This window comes from Mustela putorius, unplaced genomic scaffold (assembly GCF_011764305.1).
Source record: "Mustela putorius furo isolate JIRA1106 unplaced genomic scaffold, ASM1176430v1.1 tig00003845_pilon_pilon_pilon, whole genome shotgun sequence".
Lineage (NCBI taxonomy): Eukaryota > Metazoa > Chordata > Mammalia > Carnivora > Mustelidae > Mustela > Mustela putorius.
Genome location: NW_025421998.1, coordinates 21,212,034 through 21,237,141, shown reverse-complemented (window position 1 = coordinate 21,237,141; position 25,108 = coordinate 21,212,034). Strand labels below are relative to the sequence as shown.

Below are 25,108 nucleotides of genomic sequence, written 5' to 3'. Positions count from 1 at the left end.
GAGGGTGAAGGAGAAATAAATTAATATATTTTCAACTGTGGCTGAGCCCTCTAACTCAGCAATCCTAGGCACCTGGAGATTTACCTTTTGTGAAGTCACATCTAGTTTCTGTTTTTCCTACCTTATGATATGAAGTGGGCATTTTTTCTATGCCTTGGTGAGTTGTCATACTCCCTTCTAAGTCCAGATAAGCTTCCCATAGTTTTCCCTTTGCACGTTCAACATCATGAAATATCTCTGAGAATTCCTTTTCTAATAAAACTATGGTTTCTCAGAATTCCCTGCAATTCTTTAAAAGATTCTCTATAGGCTTCTAGCTACACATTGGGCACAATCTGATTATATTTCATAAAATCACTTTCAAAATATTGACAATGAGGTAGATGCCTCTACCCTTCTACCCCAAGTTGTTGTAATTTTAGTATATTATAGCAATGATGTTTAAACTTTTCTCATATGACATTATACTTAAAGTGGAATTATTCTAGAGTGTAAGGTGGGGATGAGAGACCTAGAATCCCATTCCCTGCATCTCCCCCTCAGCTCCTGAGGTGATCCCCCACAAAACACCTCCAAGAATACAGTTTGCAGATACAGTTTGCAGAATACAGTTTGTAGAGTACATGGCTGATAAAGTGAAGTCATTAAGACATCCACACACCATGATGCAGATCAACTAGGATTCATCCTGTGGGTTCTTCCCAGCATGCTGGTCCTCTGAATCATCCCAGCCTTGGCAGAAATATCCTATACCTCCATTGCTGTCTCTCTGTTGCAGACACCTGATTAGAAGCCAGTGCTACCCTTCACCCAGCCTTCCAACTGATGCCTCAGACTGATCTGGCTCTCAGCATCCATCGTGACCGGGGCTCTGAATCCACCTTTCAGTGCCCAATGTCACCAGCAACTCCCAAGTGCTGCCTATACTTTCCAAGACATCAGCCCGGGATCTAGAGGTATCATACGCAGTTCTACGCACACATAATTTGCGTTGGTATTTCTCTCCCCACATGTCTTTTGCTATTTTAGCTTCTCTCAGATACACAGTGTTTGTTCTAAAAGACTCCATGTCCTGAATTACTTCCTTGCCCTCTTTACAAGGTCAAAACCCGCTGTTGGAGTTGGTCATTCCTTTCATTAACACTTGGGTCTGGAGGCCGCCTGGGTGACTCAGTCGTTAAGTGGCTGCCTTTAGCTCAAGTCACGATCCTAGGGTCCTGGGTTCAAGCCCCACATCGGGCTCCCTGCACAGCAAGGAACCTGCTTCTCCCTCTCCCACTCTCCAGGCTTGCATTTCCTCTCCCACTGTCTCTCAAATAAATACAGTCTCAAAAAACAAAAAAACAATCAGGCCTGGCTTTTAAGTTGGACCTCATTAATATCTGGCCCTATCTTTAGAAGCATAATACCGGGGCAGATGGCAAAGAAAACAGAGAAGGGTAGAAGACAGAAGGAAGCAGATTAGAACAGAAAGAAAATATCCTCCTTTAAAGCTTTCCAGAATGCTGTGTTTATCGTTATAAAGATGCGAGAGAGGAGGAGGAGGAGAAAGAGGAAAGGAGGAAATATAAAGATTTTCTCAGAAGTGAAAGAATAAAGGCTTGGCAAATGCTTCTTGAAAGTTTGGGGAGGTTACTATGAACATGGTTCTGGAGAGGGGGTGTGCACACGTGTGTGTGTGTGTGTGAGATGTTCCTTCACTTTTCTGAATGCCTCCAATTCCAAAACACTTTGACCTCATACATGTTATAAAATCTAATGCCATTTGAGATCTTCCAACAAAACTTATTTTTAAATGTTTGATTACTAATACTGACCAGCTGATCATCCAGCCCAAAGAGTTGCTCCATGTACGTTTCAGACAATCTCCGAATTTTTGGCCTCATTGATGGATCGATGCACATATCCCTTTAATAAAATCGTCAAACAGAGGCAGACATTTCATTTCATAGTCGTTAGTTTTATCATTAAATCAGCAATTTGAATCAGTGATTCCATGGGTGGAGGGGAAGGAAGAGACACTTTGGGGAGAAGCATATCAAAATCACCTGCAGGTCTTTTTCAAACTACCCCCTCCTCAAGATTTTGCTGAGCGTCCCAAGAGGGTATACCTCCCTTTCTTCACCCACAACTTGAAATATCTGCCCTGTGAGGACGTGATTGATGAGAGAGAGCTGTATTTCTCGTTAAGAACCAGTGGGCAAACTGTTCCTATTGACGTCTTTGGGACTTACAAGCCTGTGGAGGGATTCTTCAGCCATCTTGAAAATGGAAGTGTTCCTTGGCAAGACCTCTTTCATTACCACACAATGAGGCTTTTACCTTCAAAATAAAATATCTCCCTACTGTAAAGCAAAGCAATACTCACCAGAGAAGACTTTCAAGACCATTTTCCATGATAGTAATGATCATTTTCTGTAAATATTTCAGGGGATCCTCAGGACATGTAATAAGTAGGCCGCATAACAGAGCCTAGGGAAAATGAAACAAATCACTCTTCCTGGATCTGTGTGTTCTTACTAAACAGCAGATGGGCTTCTCTCCCACAATTACAAAGTTAAATAACGTGACAGTTTTTTAGGTCAACGTGCTCCCGCTTTTTTATCCAGTGTTAGTATTTTGTTGAAGTCAAACTAAAATGCTTCCCTTTACTATTGAAAGAAAAATCCATTGTCAACGACACCATAGGGTTGCTGCTTAGTGTTTTCCCTTATGTGAGCAGAGATTTGTAGCCAAATTGAAGACATAGTTGTCTTATAGTGGGTTCTACCCGTTTTAAGGATGACGACCCCTGACTGACTTCTTTCTCCCCCAGAGCTAGAGAATATAATTGCACAAGAGGTCAGTGATTCTTTTTTTTTTTATTAAATTAAACCTGGAGATTCACAGACCTGTACCCCTGGGGATAAAAATATATTATATGTTTATAAAAAATAAAAAATAAATTATTTTATTTTATTTATTATTTACTTTTATTATTTATTTTTTATTTTTAAAAATAATAATAAATTATTTTATTTATTTTTTATTTTTTATAAACATATAATATATTTTTATCCCCAGGGGTACAGGTCTGTGAATCGCCAGGTTTACACACTTCACAGCACTCACCATAGCACATACCCTCCCCAACGTCCATATTCTTGTCACAGTTGCAAGATGAATGTAGATAGTATTCTGTGACCTAAGGGCTGAAGTCTTCTATTACCCGGAGGCCAGACTTCCGACAGCTCCCTGAACAGTCCTGATGACAGGCTCTTCTGCCTTCTGGCACTTTAGGGCCTGAGTCCCCAGAATACTGAGTTTTTCTACTTCCCACTCCTCACCACGTCATTCATTCTGTTGTAGCACCCTGAGAACATTTACCTCAGAATCACCTGGGGGTTGAACAAGTGAAGATGGAGCCCTGGGAGCTGCATTTTGAGGAGCTCCCCAGGTGATTCTTAAACACTCTGAAGTCTGAGAACTAGGGCCTAAATGGAGTGCAGCATTAAGGTGATTTTTTTTTAAAGTTAGGATCTAATTAATGAATATGAGAAATCACTTATTTCTTTATATTTCTAAGTTCCACAGATTAGAAAACGACAGTCCCTGCAGAAGTCAAATCAAGTTAAAAGGATAAGTATCTGGAACGTTAGTAAAGGCATAAAGAACTAAGCAGAGTTTAAATGTTCACCTTCTGGGTAAGAAATCTCATTGTTAATTTTCCCACTGGGCAAAATAAAACAGACTGAGGCTTTATAGAATTAATGCATGAATGGTACATAGCCCTGTGCTAATAAGAAAATCATAACTAGTGAACCAATAGCTTTTTTTCTGCCCAATGAAAATAAAAATTATGAAACCACTAGTTTAGTCTTTATAAGCAGAGGCAAAATATGCAAACATTCCCACAGGATGAACATTTGACTCTCACAAAACATCAATTAGGGCTTTATCAAGGCAAGGTTTCTTAGTGAAAACTTACACAACAAAGGACAAAAAAGACCAAGTTTCACAAGTGTGCAATTCTCCACTTTCTTTTGATTCTGCCTAACTCCATTCCCAATATTTTTCAAATATTCTGAAAGGTGTCTGGGGACTGGTGATGAACGTAGATTTATTCAGGGTAATTTTTTATTTATTTTTTTCTTTTTTCTATTTTTTAAAGTTTTATTGATTTATTTTAGAGCCTGGGGGCAGAATGAAAGGGAGAGTTGTAAGCAGACTCTGCACTGAGCATGGAGGCCGACATGGGGCTTGATCTCATGACCTGGAGATCATGACCTGAGCCAAAACCAAGAACTAAAACAGATCGTGCCATCCAGGCACCCCCAGGACATTGTTTCTACTCCTTTCTACTACTACCCATCTTTCAAGAAACAAGATAATGCAGTTGCTGGAGTCCACTGGGTTTAAATCCTGGATCTGCAATCTTCTAATGTGGAACCTTGGACAAGCTGCTCCTCTGTTCCTGTTTCCTCACCTATACATGGGATCATAAAGGTACATATGTCATAGGCTATCATGAGAATTAAGTGAACTAATATATGTAAAGTACTTTGAATAGTGTCTAGCATAAAATAAGTACTCAATAGATAATAATGATAATATATTATATTATCATATATAATAATGATAATAAACCATCACTATTTTTAACCATTCCACTGCTAATTCTTACCTTCATTAGAGGGAAAGACTTGAGCAAAGAGAAAAGAAATTCAAATTCAAAGAAATTCAAAACTATTCCCTTGTACCACTCAAAGCCAGTGGGATGACAGAGGGATTGATTTCATTGATTTCATACCAAGCCTAATGGAAAAGATTAAGACAAATGTATTTGGGGGGAAATGATTAGGAGAGAGAACTTGATGGACCAATAGTTTAAACATAAATAGTAAGACAGTAAATGTCTATGAGAACTGTGGGTCCATATAAAACACCTAAAAGAGCAAGTCCTTATTTTTTTCAAGGTTTTATTTTTAAATCATTTTTACACCCAACATGGGGCTTGAACTCACATCCCCAAGATCAAGAGTTGCATGTTCCATCCACCGACTGAGCCAGCCAGGCACCCTGAGAGCAACTCTTTTCAGATATGCAGATAAGTATGGTAAAATACTAAGGGCCTATGTAGCAATGCAAAAATTAATTGCTTCATGAGTGCAAAGGTAAAGTGCTTGCAAAAAGCTTGTGAAGCCCTCAATAGTTTCTAATAAAACTATTATTGTTATATTATTATTATTATATTATTGGAGAAACTTCCAAGGGTCAAGGAATGGGCAGAAGGTTTCCAGGTAGGGTCTTTCTCTTGGCAAGAGCAAAGCCTCATGGGCGTAGACCCGTTTGGTTGGAGTAAAGGGTTCAGGTGAGAGAGAAGCAGACATAGCCATTCTGTGAAGAAGCCGGAATTCTATACCAAGACCTGGGACTGGGTCCTCCTCTAGAATCCTCTAGGTCATTCATGATCAAACCCCAGCAAGATCAATCACGTGGCCAAAGGCCAATCATCAGAACTTCATGGCTCATTTTGCTTCCTAATATCCCACTAGGGATGACTTGGACTTTTAGAGGGTATATTCTTGCTTCTGGGTTTCACAGATGAGGCAAAGAAGGACCAGGTGATTCACAGAGTGAGTAGGTTTTTAAACTACAAACTCCGGGCTCCTCCCTTGCACATAGCATGCACTCACACAAAATTGTCCACATGTGTATCTTCCTCCAGAACTTGAGGGGGTTTTTTCCACATTATCTGGAAATATTTTATGCGTATGCAAACCCACAAATACATTCTTCTTTTATGGTAAAATAGGGTGCCTGGGTGGCTCAGTCAGTTAAGGGTCTGGCTTCAGCTCAGGGTATGGTCCCAGGGTCATGAGATCAAGCCCCAGATTGGGCTCCTTGCTCAGTGGGGAATCTGCTTCTCCCTCTTGTTCTGCCCCTCCCCCAGCTTGTGCACTCTCTCTCTCTCTCTCTCAAATAAATAAAATCTTTAAATAAATAAATAGATGGCAGAATAACCAACATATAGTTTTCACCTTGTTTGTCTGGGGTTTTTTAGATGAAGATTGCTTTTAAAAATGCAATGTCAGGGGGCGCCTGGGTGGCTCAGTGGGTTAAAGCCTCTGCCTTTGGCTCAGGTCATGATCCCAGGGTCCTGGGATCAAGCCCCACATCAGGCTCTCTGCTCAGTGGGGAGCCTGCTTCCTCCTCTCTCTCTGCCTGCCTCTCTGCCTACTTGTGATTTCTGTCTGTCAAATAAATAAATAAACCTTTTTTAAAAATGCAATGTCAGAATCACAAATTACAGAAACCTCTTTCCTTAGGAATAGGTTTAAGTTTCTTTTTTTCCTTTTTAAAGAATTTATTTATTTATATGACAGTGAGAGAGAGAGAGCACGAGCGAGCATGAGTAGGGGATAGGGAAGCAGGCTCCCCGCTGAAGAGGGAGCACGATGGGGGGCTCCATCCCAGGACCCTGGACCATGACCTGGGTTGAGCTGAAGGCAGACGCTTAATCAACTGAGCCACCCAGGCGCCCTGGAATAGGTTTAAGTTTCTGTTCAAAGTCTCTTGCACCTCCCTAAGCACCCCCAAACAAGCCCCAAGTGACATCTCACAAACTCTTGCCATCCCCACCTCTGGTAGAAATGGAGTTGGCATGCCATTGTGTCATTTGAGGGGACCTCTTAATTTGTTTCTGTGAAAGTTAATAAGTTAAAAATGTGAAAATACAAAAGTTTCTGCGTCTTCTTGACATTTAAATAGAGGGTCCCAAATTTTTACTTTGGAAACTCCATAACTCCTCAGGGAGAGGAAGGTGCCCCTTGAGGGGTTTTAAGGCAGAGTGGACATGTGAGGAGACCGTCTCCGTGAGGTGAGAGCCAGACAATGGATTCTGATACCTGCGGGATTGCACCGGGCCCGACAGGGAGGCACCCACCAGCTGTGGAATCCCTAGACAAGTGAATTGCTACTGGAGAAAAAAATAATTATATACACTTTTGGTTATTTAAGTGTTCCACGAATTTGCCTCTGGAACAACATCTGAGAAATGGGGGGCTGGGCTAAGGGAACTCAGCAAACGTAACTGCCCTCAAGAGAACCACAACCTTTTAGCCCCAAGGTCCCATAAAATGAGTCAGGGTATCCAGTTCCTTCTGTCCCACATTGGCTGGCGGTGTCTTGCTCCCATAGCCAACAGCTCCTCATTCTTGCCTCTCTAGCAAATATTTGCAGCTGTTAGTCCCTAAAAGAAAATACCCAGGAATAATCTATGTGATATAGAAATAAATGCAATATTTTAAAAATACAAATTGGAATCAATCACGAGAGAAACATAAAACATAAATATCATAAAAATTTAAAAGGTTTTATAGTATTTCTTTTTTTTTTAAGATTTTATTTATTTATTTGACAGAGATGACAAGTAGGCAGAAAGGCAGGCATAGAGAGAGAGGAGGAAGCAGGCTCCCCGCTGAGCAGAGAGCCCGATGCAGGGCTCGATCCCAGGACCCTGAGATCATGACCCGAGCTGAAGGCAGAGGCTTTAACCCACTGAGCCACCCAGGTGCCCCTATAGTATTTCTAAAAATAGAAAACTTTGCATAAGGATCATGATTTGTAACTTAAATACGCCCTCTGCTGGGAATATCTAGTTTTGCAAACTGAGTCTTAAACAGAAATGCGATCTTAGGTTTGAAGAACACTTTTCCGCTCTCACAGACAACCACTACATGTTTAGACATGTTTAAACATCTAGACAACCACTAGATTTTTAATAATTTGGTAGACACTTTACCCATAGTATCTCCCCCACCTCTGGTCCCATGGGGTAGGCCTTGTCTGTACGCAGTGTGCTCGCTCCTGACTAGTAGAAAACAGAGAGAGAAACTGATCTCTAAATATTACATACAAAGTATGTCTGAAATTCTACCCAATTCTACCAATAAGGCTTCATCGTATATTGCCCCATCTTAATATCTTTTTAAATACAAATGTCTTGGGGTGCCTGGGTGGCTCAGTCGGTTAAAGCCTCTGCCTTCAGCTCAGCTCATGATCCTGGGGTCCTGGGATCAAGCCCAGCATTGGACTCTCTGCTCAGTGGGGGGCCTGCTTCCTCCTCTCTCTCTGCCTACTTGTGATCTCTGTCTGTGAAATAAATAAATAAAATCCTTTTAAAAGTCTTAAATAAATGAATAAATACATAAATACTTAAATAAATACAAATGTTTCTTGTAAGGAATATATCCAAAGAGATGTCCACAGTGGTGGGGTGAGTATTTCAGAGGTCTCAGAAATATCTCAGTGAGTGTAGAACCAAAAGATAATTCTCAGTTTTCCCATAGTTCCATCTAGGTGCAGGCTCTGAGTCTCCACAGGCAGACATTTTTTAAAAACCTTTGAATTTCTAAAATATACTTTTCCTGAATTTAAAATGGTATACAGAGAGTTAAACTTTTATTGCCCAAATTTACAAGTATTTGATCAATCAGTTCATTTATTTCAAACCGAGAATTAAAGTTTAAAAAATACTTGCCTCCAAGGTCTTAAAAAAAAAACCTTTCTATTTCTCAATGTTTCTATGTCTTGTACAAACACTACAGCCCTTCTATTTCTGGATGTTTCTATCTCTTGTACAAATAGTACATGTAGATTACATGGAAGGCATATTAGATACTGGTGGTCCCTGATGGAAATAGACCAGCTTGTTGCAACATGAGGCTATGAACCATGAAGGAGGATATTATTTGGGGACAGAAAACAACTGTGGTGATTAATCACAGTGATTTCAAATTCATCTTGTGAAATCAGAAAAAAAAAAATCTTTAATCCCCCCTCCAAGTTCATGAGAATCCCAAAATATATCCACATAGGACCAGAACTGTTCTTTGATGCTGCAGGATGGGTGGAAAGGGAAGCAGCAGAGCTCTCTTCTCCCAATGCCCCTCCTCTGACCGTAGAGCATTCCTCCTAGGAGTCAGGACAAGCCTGGGATTCTGCTAACACAGAACCAAAAAAACCTTTGGAATCTACCAGCATGCAATTAGGCACACACAGGCCTACCTGCAAACTGAACCAAAGTGAGAGGGTTTTATGAAGGTGCTAGTTGGGGCAGACACTGAGCCATCTAGGAATGAGGCGCCCAGGAGACCTCAATCATGCGGCAAGAGCCAAAGGGATCTCATCCCAGGGAGACCAGACACAGGCCTGCAACAGGCCAACCAGCTGCACCTGGGATGAGAAATTGGAGCTTCCCAGTAAAAAAGGTTTTTCTGCTCCTGGGCTTTCTTTATTGCTTTCTAGTTTATTTGGTAACCGTATGCAAAAGCATACTGTTTTTCCTACATTTAGGCCAGCATTTCAGTATTTTCTTTTAATATATGAACATTTTTTTCCGATTATAAAAATAGTATATGATGTATGCAATTTGGAAAATTCAGAGAAAATATAGAGAAGAAAATAAAAATCAACCATAATCCTGCCCACCAGAAATAACCTCTAATAAAACTTTTAACTTCAGTCTTTCACAATGCATGTATTTTTTACAAATTAAATTTTAAAATTATAGTTTTACAAATTAAAATGAGGATTATGTATTGTTATTGTGTATCTTTTTGGGGGGGTTATCCCTTTTTATTTTCTTGGTTATGAAACATTTTTCCACATCTGGTCAAAATTCTTCAAAACATCATGTACTGGGGCACCTGGGTGGCTAAATCCGTTAAGCGTCTGCCTTCAGATTAGGTCATGATCTCAGGGTCCTGGGATGGTGCATCCCGTGTCAGGCTCCCTGTTCAGGGGGGAGTCTGCTTCTCCCTCTCCCTCTCCCCCTTCCTCCACATTCATGCTCTCTCTCCCAAATAAATAAATAAATAAATAAAATCTTTAAAATTTTTTTTTAAAAATCATGTATTGAGGTTGGTTGGTAATCTGCTACAAATAATAGTACCATAAATTTTTATAACTTCTAAATGGTTGGCCATCTAAGTTGTTTCAAACTTTGTCCCATTATTAAAAATGGTATGATGTAATATTTTCACTATTAATGATGAAATGTACATATCTTCATCTCTGACTACTTTGTTAGGATAGATTGCAAGAATATAGAATCAGGAGGTATGGGGGTTTTTTGTTTGTTTTTAAGATTTCATTTACTTATTTGACAGTCAAGAGATCACAAGTAGGCAGAGAAGCAGGCAGAGAGAGGGGAGGAAGCAGGCTCCCTGCTGAGCAGAGAGCCTGAGGAGGGCCTTGATTCCAGGACCCTGAGATCATTACCTGAGCCGAAGGCAGAGGCTTAGACCACTGAGCCACCCAGGCCCCAGGAGGTATGTTTTGAAGCTCTTCATACCTATCTCAAAATTGCTTTCTAAAAAGGTATTATCGGGACGCCTGGGTGGCTCAGTTGGTTGGACGACTGCCTTCAGCTCAGGTCATGATCCGGGAGTCCCGGGATCGAGTCCCGCAGAGGGCTCCCAGTTTCACGGGGAGTCCGCTTCTCCCTCTGACCTTCTCCTCGCTCATGTTCTCTCTCACTGTCTCTCTCTCAAATAAATAAAATCTTTAAAAAAATAAATAAATAATAATAAATAAATAAATAAAAAGGTATTATCAATTTATACTCTTATTAACAGCCAATGTGAGTGTCCATTTTACCTTGCCAGCACTGATAATTATAAAATTCTAATTTTTGTTGATTTGATGGCTGGAAAACAGTAATTCATTTCATCTACACTTTGTTTTGCCAGGTGGTTAAATAGTTTTCTTCCACTGACTATCTGTTATGGGCTAATTGTGTTCCCTCAAAATTCATGTGTTCAGTGTGATGATATTTGGAGATGGGACCTCTAGCAGGTATTCAGGGCTGGATGAGGTCATGAGAATAGGGTCCTCATGATAGAATTAGCACTGTTATAAAAAGACACACCAGCCAGCTTGCTCTCTCTCTCTCTGCCATGGGAGACACAGTGAGAAAGCAGGTGTCTGCAAGCCAAGATGGGTGCCATCACCAGAACCCACCCACGTGGGCACCCTCATTTCACACTTTGAGCTCTGGAACTATGAGAAGACAAATTTCTGTGACTTAAGCCCCCCAGTACAATGGTATTTTGTTATGGCAGCCCAGGAAGACTAAGACACTAGCCATCTCTGATTTTGCATACATTTTATTTGTCCTTTATTGGGATGGGCTTCATCTAGAAGGATTAGGGAGGTAGCTATAACAGTATCCAAAGAGAGACAACCCCAGAGAATGAGAACTTCAGAAGGACCGAACCAAGGCCACTTATTCAATCTCCATCTGTGTCACCAAAAGTCTCCCCTAGAGTCCTTCTCAGCTGTGGGGTTTATTTTGTTTTGTTTGTTTTGTTGAGAGAGAGAGAACACATGAGCACCAGGGTAGGTGAGGGGAGGGGCAGAGGGAGAGATCGAATCTTAGGCCGGCTCCACACCCACCACAGAGCCCAAGGTGGGATTCGATCTCATGACCCCGAGATCAAGACTCCGAGCCAAAAATCAAGAGTCAGGGACTTCCTGGGTGGCTCAGTGTTGGCTAAGCCTCTGCCTTCAGCTCAGGTCATGATCTCAGGGTCCTGGGATCGGTCCAGGGTCCCGCATCAGGCTCTCTGCTAGGCAGGGAGCCTGCTTCCTCCTCCCTCTCTCTCTGCCTGCCTCTATGCCTACTTGTGATCTCTGTCAAATAAATAAAATCTTAAAAAACAAAAAACAAAAGTATCAGATGCTTAACTGACAGAGCCACCCAGGCACCCCTCCACTGTGGATTTAAAAGGATCTGTGGTTTGAAACAACAAACCACATCAACCATTTGTCCAGTCAAGCTGCTGTAACAGAACACTATAGACTGAGTGACTTATAAACAACAGAAACTTCTCAATATAAATTTATTTCTAGAAGCTGGGAAGTCCATGATCCAAGTACAGGAAGATTCTGTGTCTGGTGAGAGGTGCTTCCTGGTTCACAGACAGCTGTCTTCTCACAGTGCCCTCACATGATGGAGGGGAGAGGGATGTCCCTCAGGCCTCCTTATAAGGGCACTAATCCCATTCATGAGGGCTTTACCTCATGACTTAACTCCCAAAGGCCTCATCTCCAATACCATGACATGGGAGACTAGGTTTCAACATGGGAATCTGGGTAGACAGAACATTCGATTGATAGAGTGCTTTTATTACTTTTTTCATTTTCACAATAAAATCTATTTTTTAGATTTGAAAGTAGACATCAATTTCCTTTGGTGTGTGTGAGAACAGCTATCCCACGTGTGACCCTGCTGATCACTGGGAAGGAGGAAACCATGTTGATTGGCCATTAGACCACCCCTTCAGCCTCACTGTGCCACTCAGGCTTTTCCTGAAGTTCTAGAAGCCTTGTGCCCTTGAAAAGTACAACCTTAGAGACACAATGATCATTTCCGGGTCCAGGGTAATTTTCCTTGGCTTATTACACATGTTAATATAGTTGAGACCTGCACTGTCTAATATAGTAGGAACTAATTACATGTGGCTATTGAGAACTTCAGACATGGCTAGTCTAAATTGAGATGGGCTGTTTAAGTGTAAAATACCCACCCAATTTTGAAAACTTAATATGATTCTATCTATATTGAGTCCATGTTGAAATGATTACGTTCTGGGACTGGTTTTATAAAATATATTATTAAAGGGGCACCTGGGTGGCTCAGTGGTTTAAAGCCTCTGTCTTCGGCTCAGGTTATGATCCCATGGTCCTGGGATCGAGCCCCGCATCGGGCTCTCTGCTCAGCAGGGAGCCTGCTTTCCTCTCTCCCTCTCTCTGCCTACTTGTGATCTCTCTGTCAAATAAATTTTAAAAAATCCTTAAAATATATATATATATATATATATATATATATATATTATTAAAATTAGCTTCACCCATTTATGTTTCTTTAGTGTTTCACAGGACACCCAAATAGATAAATGCACAGAGAATGCAAGAGAAATGTCAGGACTAAAGACAGCTTCAGATTCACAGCCGCAAGTGCCCAAAGCCACTGACAAATTTTCTACTAGCACATGGTAGCTGTCCAGCAAACATTTGCTGATGGAGTGGTCTGACGTCCCCTCCTTACCACTCTTGCTGTCCCCCAAGAGAAAAAAGGCTGGCTGGTGCCAAGACCCTAATTTGTTGTTTGAAAAATGTTACCTGACTAACATGAGTTGAACATACAATCCAGTGCTCTTTGAGATGGGTGTACAAACCTCTAGGAACCCCAAACCTTTTCTCCTTGTGTGTACAGGATAATCGGCAGTGGCTCCCAGGGCTGCACACTTCCCCATGGACATCCAGAGATGGTATATCTCTGTCCTGGCACTCCAACCAGCAACTTGACATCAACTGGCCTGGATCACATCTTGCCTTCTCTCATGATTACCACCACCCACATTGTCACAGACATTGTGGCCAGAGAACCTTATTGTTGGAAGCCAATAAGGGCTGGACCACCGGGGACAGAGATAGTCAGTTTCCCTGAAGCATATGGTCTATGTGGGGAAGAGGGAGGTTATAGAAGAACATAAGAAATATTAGAAGGAAGAGGGAAACACATATTGTGTGGGCAACTTTTTAATGTCCAGTGTACATCTACTCCTGGGGAACACAGAAAGGGAAGAGGAAAAGAAGGGATAAATATGTAGAAGAGTTGAAACCCACTTACTGGGTGACACTGCTGTGATTGATTCCCATCTTATTTGTCCACATAATGGTTGTAACTACAACTTGATCCCAGATTCCCCTTGTATGAGCAAGCCACTTGTGGCTAATTGTATGGCCATGACAATATCTCCCATCCCACGGGCTATGTCACAATGTAACTTTAATATGCCTCCCATCATGAAGTGGGGTCTATATTCCCTCCTCTTAAATCTCAGTGAAATAATGTTATGTTGACTTCTGAGCCGAGGTCACACATGGTGGTATAACTTCTACCTAGTTCTCTGGAGATGCTTGCTCTTAGAACTGAGCCTCCATACTGTGGGGAAGTCCAAGTTGCTCATGAAGAGACCCATTTGGAGAAACCAAGCCTCCTGGCTCACAGACATAGCTGACCCTCTGCCCCCAACCAACGCCCAGCACCAACTTGCCAGGTATGTGAGCAAACCATCTTGAAAGTGGGTGTTTAATTCCTGTTCATCCACCCCAGATGGTACCACATGGAGCAGAGACATGCTCTCCCTGAAAAACCTTTCAGAATTCAGATTTTTGAACAAACGAAATGATTCTTGCTGCTTTAAGCCACTAAGTTTTGTGGCTGTATTACAAGGCAACGGATAACTGATACAAAGAGCAAATAGAAAAGAACTATATAGCCCAAGGAAACTGGTCTAGCATCCATCCCTAGCTATGTACATTATGAGAAGAAACACCCAGCCATTGCTATCCTTGGACATTTTATTATGGAAAACTTCAAACATACAGAAAGTAAACGAGTATCATGAACCCCTATGAACCCATCACTCAGTTTCAACAATTACCCCATTCCGAAAGTCTTCAAAGTTATTCATGTTAACAATGATTTTTAAAATAACAACACTTTAAAGAAAACAGGAAATGCTAGATAAAAGGGATGAAAACATGCAAAATTTTCATCAAAATTTATAAAAAAGAATCAACTGATAATCCTGAAATGGAAAAATATACTGCTGGAAATTAAGAATCCATTTGATATATTTAATAGTAGACAGGACACAGCATAAAGCAGAATCAATAAACTTGAAGACAATCAGTGAAAAATATCCAGGTTTGAGCACAAAGGGAAAAAGAAGGAAAAAAACAGAACCGGGGTGGGGGGGGAGACAAAAAAAGCCTAACATATTGATGATGATTAGAGTCCCAGAAGAAGAAGAGAGAATTGGGTAGAAACATTATTTGAAAATGGTCAAAAACGTCCCAAAACTGATGACAAGTATCAATCAATAGAATCGGTATTTAAGTCAGTAAGTCAAGCAGGGTGTTTTGTTTTGGTTTTTCAATCAGCTCTGTGCAAGCATTTGCAGGGAAATGATACTCAGGTTTTATTTAAGATAGGTAGGTGAAATTCAGAAGAGGTTGAGTATACAGGAAATCTATGATAAAAGAAAGAAATTACATCTTCCAAAGTTTGCAGAAGATGGGTTTTAGAAGATCTTTAGTACTGTCAAATTGGGTCAGATGAAGAACTACGCAGGCTTAAGAGGCACAGGGCGATTCATCCTGATAGTCTCCTAGGGGAAGCGGGTAACCGGGTTAAGGTGGGAGTGTGGGCCCCGGAAAACCGCTCCCTTGCTCCTACTGCTAATGTGGTGCCAGAAGGGAGAGAGGGACTCCTCATGAGAATATCGCCTTAGGCAAAGGGCTCTACTGAAGGCCTCTCTCCTCTGGGAGCAATGGGGGTTTGTACCCAAAGGAGGGACCAAGGATCCTCTGCCAGTATATGGAAAGAGGTATATGGCAAGTGGAGGTATATGGCAAGTGGAGAGCAAGAGGAGGAGAGGCTTTCACTTCCCTGGTGTTCCCTGACCCTCAACTCAAGTCCACTTCTGCTACCTACTCCACAGCCAATCTAGAGTGAGTCATCACTCAGAAGAGCTCAATCCTAAAATCTTAAACACAAACATTCCGCTTTCTGACCCCTACCCTCCTACTCTTCCAGCTCCCTCCCTCCATGACTCCCTCTACCCCTCTTTACTCCTTAGGATCCTCTACTTTCTGCCCGTCTATCAGTGTCAGGAACTGTTCTCGCTTCCCACCTAGTCCCTCTGCCCATCCCTCAGACACTCTAAAAAGCTTAGCTCCTTCACCACCACCGCCCCTCCAAACTATATGCCTGGCAAACGCCTATCCTGGATGAAGTCAACCCTTATTTTTATACCTACATCTGGTTTACTGTTACTTAAGAAAATCACTCAGTGGGGAGGATGAGTACCATGCTTCTACCTATTTTCAAACATAATTGTATGGAAGTAAAACATGAATGAAACTCAGCAGAAAAAAATTAAAACAATACAGAGGTATATGGAAAAAATTTAAAAAAAATAAAGCCATCCCCCCAACATTTGCTTTAAAAGTTTTGTGTATGTTCTATGCATGCATTATTGTCTTAAATGTAGCTAGATATATGTACCTACATATACACACATATACATACGTATATGAAATCAGAGTAGTTACATTGTAGTAGACACTTCTGGGGCAACTTGCATTATTTTTCCTCTTTTAAAATAGGTCTTGGGCACCTGGGTGGCTCCGTGGGTTAAAGCCTCTGCCTTTGGCTCAGGTCATGATCCCGGGGTCCTTGGATCAAGCCCCTGGGCTCTCTGCTCAGCAGGGAGCCTGCTTCCTCCTCTCTCTCTCCCTGCCTCTCTGCCTACTTGTGATCTCTGCCTGTCAAATAAATAAATAAAATATTAAAAAAAAATAAAATAAAATGTCTTGGAAAGCTCTTCTTCTCAAAAAATACATACATATTTTACATACTATCCCATTCCCTTATTTATATATAAGTTATTTGCTATTTTCACAATAATGAATATCCTTGTACAGCTTTCCGGATACAGTGAAAGTCTATGCCTGAAGTGGATCTCTAGAAGTGAAATGTTTGGTCAAAGGGTGTATGTACTTAACATTTTAACAAATACTTCTAAAATACCATTCAGAAAGGCTCTATCAAATTGCCCTCCCAGCTGCACAAGAGACTTACCATCCCGAGCAGGGCTCTCAACATTGGCTGGCTCCCCTCTTCTTTCCTTCCCTAGACTTCTCTCCCCCTTAATCTCCACATACCTTATCTCTGCTCCAAATCCCCTCTGCTGCCTCCAAAGGTACACATTCTTAGCAAATATCTCACCAAATATTTGTAGAGAAAATGGAAGTTACTTGGCTTCCTACCCCCAAAACAACAAAACCTACCCACCCCTCTCCTGTCCTCCTTCCTCCTAATGATCGGGTAGGGTACAGTCTCCTCGGGTTAGGGCAATCCCGGCCGTGGGCTCCTTCCCTTCACGAAGGGCTGGCTGCCTTCCGTAGGGGTCTCAGCGTCCACTCTCGCTCAGCTGACCTGAAATCTATCCTCTGCCTTCATCACACAGGCTCACCGTGTGCCAAACCCACCATACCTCCTCCTAGGTGACACTACTGCCCACTCTCTTCATAGAGCCGCACTCTTCTAATTTTGCTCCTCTGTCTCTAGAACACTTTCTCCGCGGTCCTCCTCGGTCCTCAGGCCCCTCTTGACCAGACCTTATCGTCTGGAGTGCGCGGTTGCTGTCCCCGGGGCCCTGCGCTCTTTCTCCGGGGAACATGTCACCCTTCCCCTCCTTTCCGCCACCATCGTCCCCTCTGTCTTCTCCTCTCTGATCTGTGTCTTCAGCCCAGACGGCCAGTCTATTCAAGGCTGACTTCATCCTCTCCCATTCCGCTCCTCATACCCTCCACTCGCTCTCCCGCCAGACCCTAGCCGCTCCTCCGAGAAATCGCCGGGGTCCTCTCCCTTTTAACTCCGCCGCCACGTGGCGCCAGTACCTCGCAGACCTGAGGAATGTAGTTCTCCTTGAAGTAGTTCCTCAGCTGGGGGTTGGCAGTGCGTAGCGAGGCCATGACCAGAGGCCCCACTGAAACTCCCCGCCGGCCCTCCGCGTCCCCGGAAGCAGGCGCCGCGCCCAGGCCGGGGACTAGCGCGTCCCGGCGTTGCCCCGGCAACCGCGGGGCAGGGAGGGGCGGGCGCGGCGGAGTGAGGTCCGCGTCCCCTAGGCGGGGCGGGGGCAGGGGAGCAGCCAAGAGGGCGGCGGGAGGAAGGCGGGCTTCGGCCCCGGCGGCAGCCAGCAGAAGTCCGTCTTCGGACAGCGGCGGCGGCGGCGGCAGCCTCCGGGGGCTCCCTTCGGGTCACGCAGTCCCTGAGGCTCCGGACTAGTCCTGCCCCCCCGCCCCGCCTCTGCCAAGCCGCCGGGACGCTCCGGGGCCGCAGGGGGCGGTCTTGCTAGTCTGGCAGGGTCGTTTCCGGGAGGCGGAGCTCAGACCCTATTTCCTTTCTTCTCCGCGGGCTCGCGCTCGGTTGGCGGCGGGATCCGCTGGCTCCGGGGCCTCCTGCGCCAGGCCGAACGCTGCGCCCCAGCCCCAACGCTGCGCCCCAGCCCCGGCGGCAGCATGGGCGGCGCCCGGGACGTGGGCTGGGTGGCGGCGGGCTTGGTCCTCGGGGCCGGCGCCTGCTACTGCATTTACAAGCTGACGCGGGGGCAGCGGCAAGGCGGCCGCGGGTTTCGGCTGCGCGCCTCGCGCTCCGCAGGTGAGGCCACGGGATGCCCGGCAGGCGGCGGGGGACAGCGGACCGGGGCTGGGTGTTATCCCTGGGGTGAAGGTTGAAGACAGCGGGCGCTCGTGGCCTTGCCGTGCTCGCGGCCAAAGAAGCCGAGGCAGGGGAGGGCGGGAGGCTAGTGAGCACGGCCAGGTGGAGAAGCCAGGTGCAGAGGACTGATCGTCCACTTGATGGGATGCTGTAAGGTCCGGAGCCGCCTCCTGCCTCCACTTAGTTCAAAATCCCGTGATGAAAAGTTGCCCACATTTTCCTGCCTGAGTGCGGCGTCACAGCGGAGGATTGGCTGGGTTTCTCAAAAGCATGTCCGCCACCCCGCACGTTAAAGCTTGCTCCGGCTTTTGTGTTACCAAGGGGATTCTCCCTACGATGGCGTGGGTGTTGCGGGGCCTGGAGCGGTAGACGAAGTCGTGTCTGCAGTTGCCCTGGGAGAAGGAAAGCTGGAGGGGTAGTTCTGCGTCCTCTCGGCCAAGCCTCAGAGGGGAGGTACCTTGAAGTCACTGTGGTTCATACACAAAGTCGCTGAGAGATTCTGGAGATAACAGACACGGATGTACCTATCAGTTTGAAACAGTTGTCTGCATGGGAAAGGAAGCTACCCTCCCGGCGAAAAAGTGCATGGTTAGGTTGCCGTCCAAAAGTCCCGATGGGTGCGTTCGGGATTCTGAGGATTTGCTGGATGTTCTGGAGGGAAATTTCCGGTCATGGACGTTGTTACAGAAATAATTAAAAATGAATTCTCCTGCCAACCAAGAAATTCCTCTCTGCAAATACAGAAAAGAACTAAAGTTTTATTGTTGAGTAAGCATTAAACTAGATTGCTGTGCTCATCCCAGGCAGTCAGCTAATGGGATTGAATAGAGAATTCTCACCCCTTTATGTATCTAGGCAGATATCTATTTCATACCACCTGCATGTTATCCAGAAAGACAGTAACTTGTCTTTAAGAAAAGGCTTGACAGCACCATTTACACATAATTCATTGTAAATTCACTGGGAATTGACGTGGCAATTTGTTTCAGCTAATTGCTTTTATCCAAAGGAAACATAAGACTTCTCAGCATCTTCTCAGCATCTATGACAAGCAGGTGGTTACAACATAGAACCAGGTGGTGAGGCTAAATTCAGAGATCTGGGCTCCACCTTTTTGATGTTTACATTTTAAACAGATGACCCCAAATCCCATAAGAAAGACTTTCTTGGGTTGTAAACTGGCAGGAGAGTTACTTAGCTTTTAAAAAGATGTCATTTATATTAAGGAGACAAAGGAATTACAGTTATAGCTCGTTCTTGAACAAGGGGAATGTGAGCTGCACAGGATTACTTACATGGAGGTTTTTTGGTTTTTTTTCAGTATAGGTACAGTTCTGTAAGTGTATTTTCCTTATGATTTTCTTAACATTCTCTCTAGCCTATTTTATTGTAATAATACAGTACATAAGACATATCACATACAAAATATATGTTAACTGTTTTCAGTAAGGCTTTCAGTTCATCGCAGTCTATTAGTAGTTAAGTTTGGGAGAATCCAAAATTATACGTGGATTTTGGCACCCCTAAACTCTTCATTGTTCGAGGGTGAGCTGTACAAGTTTACTCAAGGAAATACTCCGAGAAAACAGTAGGGAGAAGGTCTGTTTCCCTTTAGGGACAAAGGAAAAAGCAATTTTCAAAAAAAGGTTTTTATTTTCCCTGACTTACAAAGCCTAATTTGTTTGTGTGTGAAAGAGATTTCTGGATTCAGATACCTTCTCACTTACACTGATTGAACCTGGTGAACACTGACAAAGTCAGTGTTTTAAACTTAATTTTACCAGTTCCAAAGTCACCCTTACCTTAAGTCAGGCACCTTACAAAATAAGGTGCTCCTGGTCCCTTCTTCCTGAAACTACCCCTTTATCTTTTTTTTTAAAGATTTTATTTATTTATTTGACAGAAATCAGAAGTAGGCAGAGAGGTGGGGGCGGGGGGGGGTGGGGAAGAAGGCTCCCTGTGGAGCAGAGAGGGTGTGAGGAAGTGGGGGGAAGCAGGATCCCCATGAAGCAGAGAGCCCGATGCGGGGCTGGATCGCAGGACCCTGAGATCATGACCAGAGCCCAAGGCTGAGGCCTAACCCACTGAGCCACCCAGGCGCCCCACCCCTTTATCTTTGAAGAAGACTTAACAAGTATCATTTTTTTCAGCATCATGTTTAGATTTTTGAAGATGATCTTTTTTGTTGTAATTGAGATAAAATTGACATAAAATACTGTATTAATGATAGGTATACAGTATGATATGTGGCTATGTATATATTTGATATAAAATATATGTAATATGTATATATTTGGTTTGATTTGATATACTTGGTTCAGGTATCTGTACATATTGCAGAATAATCACCATGAAAAGTTTAGTTGACATCTCTCACTTCATAGGCACAGATTTTTTGTTGTTGGGATGAGAACTTCTAAGATTTACTCTCAGCAACTTTCAAGTACATAATACAGTATTGCTTGCTAACTGTAGTCATCAAGCTGTACATTACTTTCCCAATATTTACATATCTTTAAACTTGTGCTTCTCATCACTTTCATCCATTTTACACTCCCCCTTCGCCTGCCTCTGGCAACCCCAGTCATGAATCTATTTTTATTCGTGAATTTGATTTTTTCCTTTTTCTTGTTTTAGATTCGACATATAAGTGAGATTATGTCATATTTGTTTTTTCTTTCCTGTCTGACTTGTTTCACTGAGAATCATGCCCTCAGTGTTCACCCGGGTTGTTGCAGATGGCAGGATTTCCTTCTTGTTATGGCTGAGTAATAATCCACTATTTCAGTTTTCCTATATATATGTAGACCACATTTTCTTTATCCATTCATCTATCAATGAAAACTGAGGTTGTTTCTGTGTCTTCCTGTTATAAATAATGTTGCAGTGAACATGGAGATGCATATGTCTTTTCAAGGTAATAATTCTTTTTCTTCACATAAATACCCAGAAGTGAAATTGCTAGATCTGCGTGCTAGTTGTATTCTTGATGTTGTGGAACGTCCAAACGGTTCCATAGTGGCCGCACCATTTACATAGTCTCCAACAGTGGACCAAGGTTCCCTTTTCTCTACACCCTCACCAACACTTGTTATCTCTTATCTTTTTGTTTTTGTTTTTGTTTTTAAATCTCTTATCTTTTTGATACTAGCATTCTAACAGGTGTGAGGTGATACCTCATTGTGGTTTTGATTTGCCTGTTACTGATGATTACAGATGTTGAGCACTATTTCACATATCTGTTGGCCACTTATATGTCTTTGGAAAAAATGGCTATTCAGATCCTCTGCTTATTTTTTTTAACGATTACTTGGGTTTTTTCCCATTGAGTTGCATGAGTTCTTTATATATTTTGGATATTAACTGCTTATCAGATAAATGATTGGGGGATATTTTCTCCCATTCCATAGGTTGCCTTTTCATTTTATTGATGGTTTCCTTTGCTGTGCAGAAGTTTTAAAATCTGATAGTCCACTTGTTTATTTTCATTGCTTTTGGATTTGGTGTCAAATCTAAAAAATCATGCAAAAACCTATGTCAGTGAGCTTACTGCCTACATGTTCTCCTGAGAGTTTGATGGTTTGAAGTCTTATGTTAAAGACTTGATTATAAGTTGATTTTTGTGTCTGATAAAAGAGTGGCCCAGTTTCATCTTTTTATGTGGCTGTCCAGGTTTCCCAGCACCATTTCCTGGAGTTGATGAAGTCTTAGAATATAAGTGAGGTTCGGTGGCGTGAGGTCCGGAGCCAATGACCAAGAAAGAATTCTTGAGACAGTTTTGGTGCAAAACGGTGGTTTATTAAAGCCCTGGACAGGACCCATGGACAGAAAGGGCTGCTGCCCCGGGGCTGTGAGGAGGGGTCTGTTATACACTTGCAAAATTCCTAAGGAATTTTGGAAGCAAGATTTCCAAGACCTTGAGGGGTTAGCTGTTGTTGGGCAAAAGGTTATTCATTACCGTGAATAAAACCTTTTCCTGAGACCCTTTAGATGTATATCAGCGGCCCCTGTGCTTGGGAATGATTGTCGACGCTATCTTGGAGGGTTTAGAGATAAAGTTTCCCAGTGAATTGTAGAGTAGAACTTAAAGGATCCTGGTCGGGGGTAGGGGGCAGTCTTTGATGACTGAGCCCATAACCTGTGGGGTCTGCCGCAGGTAGAAAGTGTCAAAGTTGAATTGAATTGTGGAACCTGGAATTGTGTCCAGGAATTGCTTGGTTCTTTGGAAAAACTCACTCTATGTTAGAATGGGTGACCAAAATAAAAATGTAGGTTGGGTCTTATTTTGGTTTGGGTTTTTTTTTTTTTTATTAATATATAATGTATTATTTGCCCCAGGGGTATGTGAATCATCAGGCTTACACACTTCATAGCTCTCACCATACATAGCACATACCCTCCCCAATGTCATAACCCAACCACCCTCTCCATACCCCCGCCCCCCACAACTCTCAATTTCTTTAGTGAGATTAAGAGTCTCTTATGGTTTGTCTCCCTCCCAATCCCATCTTGTTTTATTTTTTTTTTCTTCCCAGCCCCCTAAACCCCCGACTTTGCCTCTCAAATTCCTCATATCAGGGAGATCATGTTATAATTGTCTTTCTCTGATTAACTTATTTCACTCATCATAATACCCTCTAGTTCTATCCACGTCATTGCAAATGGCAAGATTCATTTATTTTGATGGCTGCATAGTATTCCATTGTGTATATATACCACATTTTCTTTATCCAGTTATCTGTTGATGGACATCTAGGTTCTTTCCATAGTTTGGCTATTGTGGACATTGCTGCTATAAAATTGGGGTGCATGTGCCCTTTCAGATCATTACATTTGTATCTTTAGGGTACATACCCAGTAGTGCAATTGCTGGGTCATAGGGATAGCTCTATTTTCAACTTTTTGAGGACCCTCCATGCTGCTTTCCACAGTGGCTGCACCAGCTTGCATTCCCACCAACAGTGTAGGAGGGTTCCCCTTTCTCTGCATCCTTGCCAGCACCTGTCGTTTTCTGACTTGTTCATTTTAGCCATTCTGACTGGTGCGAGGTGGTATCTCATTGTGGTTTTGATTTGTATTTCCCTGATGCCGAGTAACGTGGAGCAGTTTTTCATGTGTCTGTTGTCCATCTGGATGTCTTCTTTGCAGAAATGTCTGTTCATGTCCTCTGCACATTTCTTTTTTTTTTTTCTTAAGATTTTATCTATTTATTTGACAGACAGAGATCACAAGTAGACAAGGAGGCAGACAAAGAGAGAGGAAGGGAAGCAGGCTCCCCGCTGATCAGACAGCCCCACGTGGGGCTCAATCCCACGACCCCGAGATCTTGACCTGAGCCGAAGGCAGAGGCTTTAAACTACTGAGCCACCCAGGTCCCCCCTCTGCCCATTTCTTGATTGGATTATTTGTTCGTTGGGTGTTGAGTTTGATAAGCTCTTTATAGAGTTTGGATACTAGCCCTTTATCTGATATGTCGTTTGCAAATATCTTCTCCCTTTCTGTCATGGGTCTTTTGGTTTTGTTGACTGTTTCCTTTACTGTGCAAAAGCTTTTAACTTCGATGAAGTCCTAATAGTTCATTTTTGCCCTTGCTTCCCTTGCCTTTGGTGATGTTTCTAGGAAAAAGTTGCTACGGCTGAGGTTAAAGAGGTTGTTGCCTGTGTTCTCAAGGATTTTGATGGAATCCTGTCTCACATTGAGGTCTTTCATCCATTTGGAGTTTTCGTGTGTGGTGTAAGGAAATGGTCCAGTTTCATTTTTCTGCATGTGGCTGTCCAATTTTCTCAACACCATTTGTTGAAGATACTGTCTTTTCCATTGGACATTCTTTCCTATTTTGTCAAAGATTAGTTGACCGTAGAGTTGAGGGTCTATTTCTGGGCTCTCTGTTCTGTTCCATTGATCTATGTGTCTTTTTGTGTGAGTACTATGCTGTCATGGTGATTGCAGCTTTGTAATAGAGTTTGAAGTCTTGAATTGTAATGCCACCAACTTTAACTTTCTTTTTCAACATTCCTCTGGCTATTTGGGATCTTTTCTGGTTCTATTTAAATTTTAGGATTACTTGTTCCATTTCTTTGAAAAAAATAGATGGTATTTTGATAGGGTTTGCATTAAATATGTAGATTGCTTTAGGTAGCAGAGACATTTTCACAATATCTGTTCTTCCAATCCATGAGCATGGAACATTTTCCCATTTCTTTGTGTCTTCCTCAATTTCTTTCATGAGTGTTTTATCATTTTCTGAGTATAGATTGTTTGCTTCTTTGGTTAGGTTTATTCCTAGTTATCTTACGGTTTTGGGTGCAATTGTAAATGGGATTGACTCCTTAATTTCTCTTTCTTCTGTCTTCTTGTTGATGTAGAGAAATGCAACTGATTTCTATGCATTGATTTTATTTATTTTTTTTTAAGATTTTATTCTTATTTATTTATTTGACAGACAGAGATCACAAGTAGGCAGAGAGGCAGGCAGAGAGAGAGGAGGAAGCAGGCTCCCTGCCGAGCAGAGAGCCCGATGCGGGGCTCGATCCCAGGACCCTGGGATCATGACCTGAGCCGAAGGCAGAGGCTTTAACCCACTGAGCCACCCAGGCGCCCCTATGCATTGATTTTATATCCTGACACGTTACTAAAATCCTAAACAAGTTCTAGCAGATTTGGAGTGGAGTCCTTTGGGTTTTCCACACAAAGTATCATATCATCTGCAAAGAGTGATAGTTTGACTTCTTCTTTGCCGATTTGGATGCCTCTAATTTTTTTTGTTGT

General features: G+C 42.7%; 2 protein-coding genes and 1 long non-coding RNA gene across 3 annotated transcripts in view; 2 read left to right on the top strand and 1 right to left on the bottom strand.

Annotated features, from left to right (window-relative positions):
- LOC106006619 overlaps positions 1-5,855 on the top strand; it is a 58,556-nt gene extending 52,701 nt beyond the window's left edge. Inside the window, exons 3-4 of the long non-coding RNA XR_001180814.2 lie at positions 779-956; positions 4,170-5,855. This is a non-coding gene — a long non-coding RNA (uncharacterized LOC106006619). The remainder of the gene's footprint in view (positions 1-778; positions 957-4,169) is intronic.
- Positions 1-17,875, bottom strand: part of FBXL13 (F-box and leucine rich repeat protein 13) — a 248,478-nt gene extending 230,603 nt beyond the window's left edge. Inside the window, exons 1-3 of the mRNA XM_004739587.3 lie at positions 17,521-17,875; positions 2,369-2,472; positions 1,818-1,908 (exon numbers count right to left, since the gene is read on the bottom strand). Coding sequence (XP_004739644.1) covers positions 1,818-1,908; positions 2,369-2,472; positions 17,521-17,595 — 270 coding nt within the window. The 5' untranslated portion in view covers positions 17,596-17,875. The remainder of the gene's footprint in view (positions 1-1,817; positions 1,909-2,368; positions 2,473-17,520) is intronic.
- Positions 17,876-18,013: 138 nt separating this feature from the next.
- ARMC10 (armadillo repeat containing 10) overlaps positions 18,014-25,108 on the top strand; it is a 32,648-nt gene continuing 25,553 nt past the window's right edge. The window contains exon 1 of the mRNA XM_004739589.3: positions 18,014-18,280. Within this exon, the coding sequence (XP_004739646.1) occupies positions 18,142-18,280 (139 nt within the window). The 5' untranslated portion in view covers positions 18,014-18,141. The remainder of the gene's footprint in view (positions 18,281-25,108) is intronic.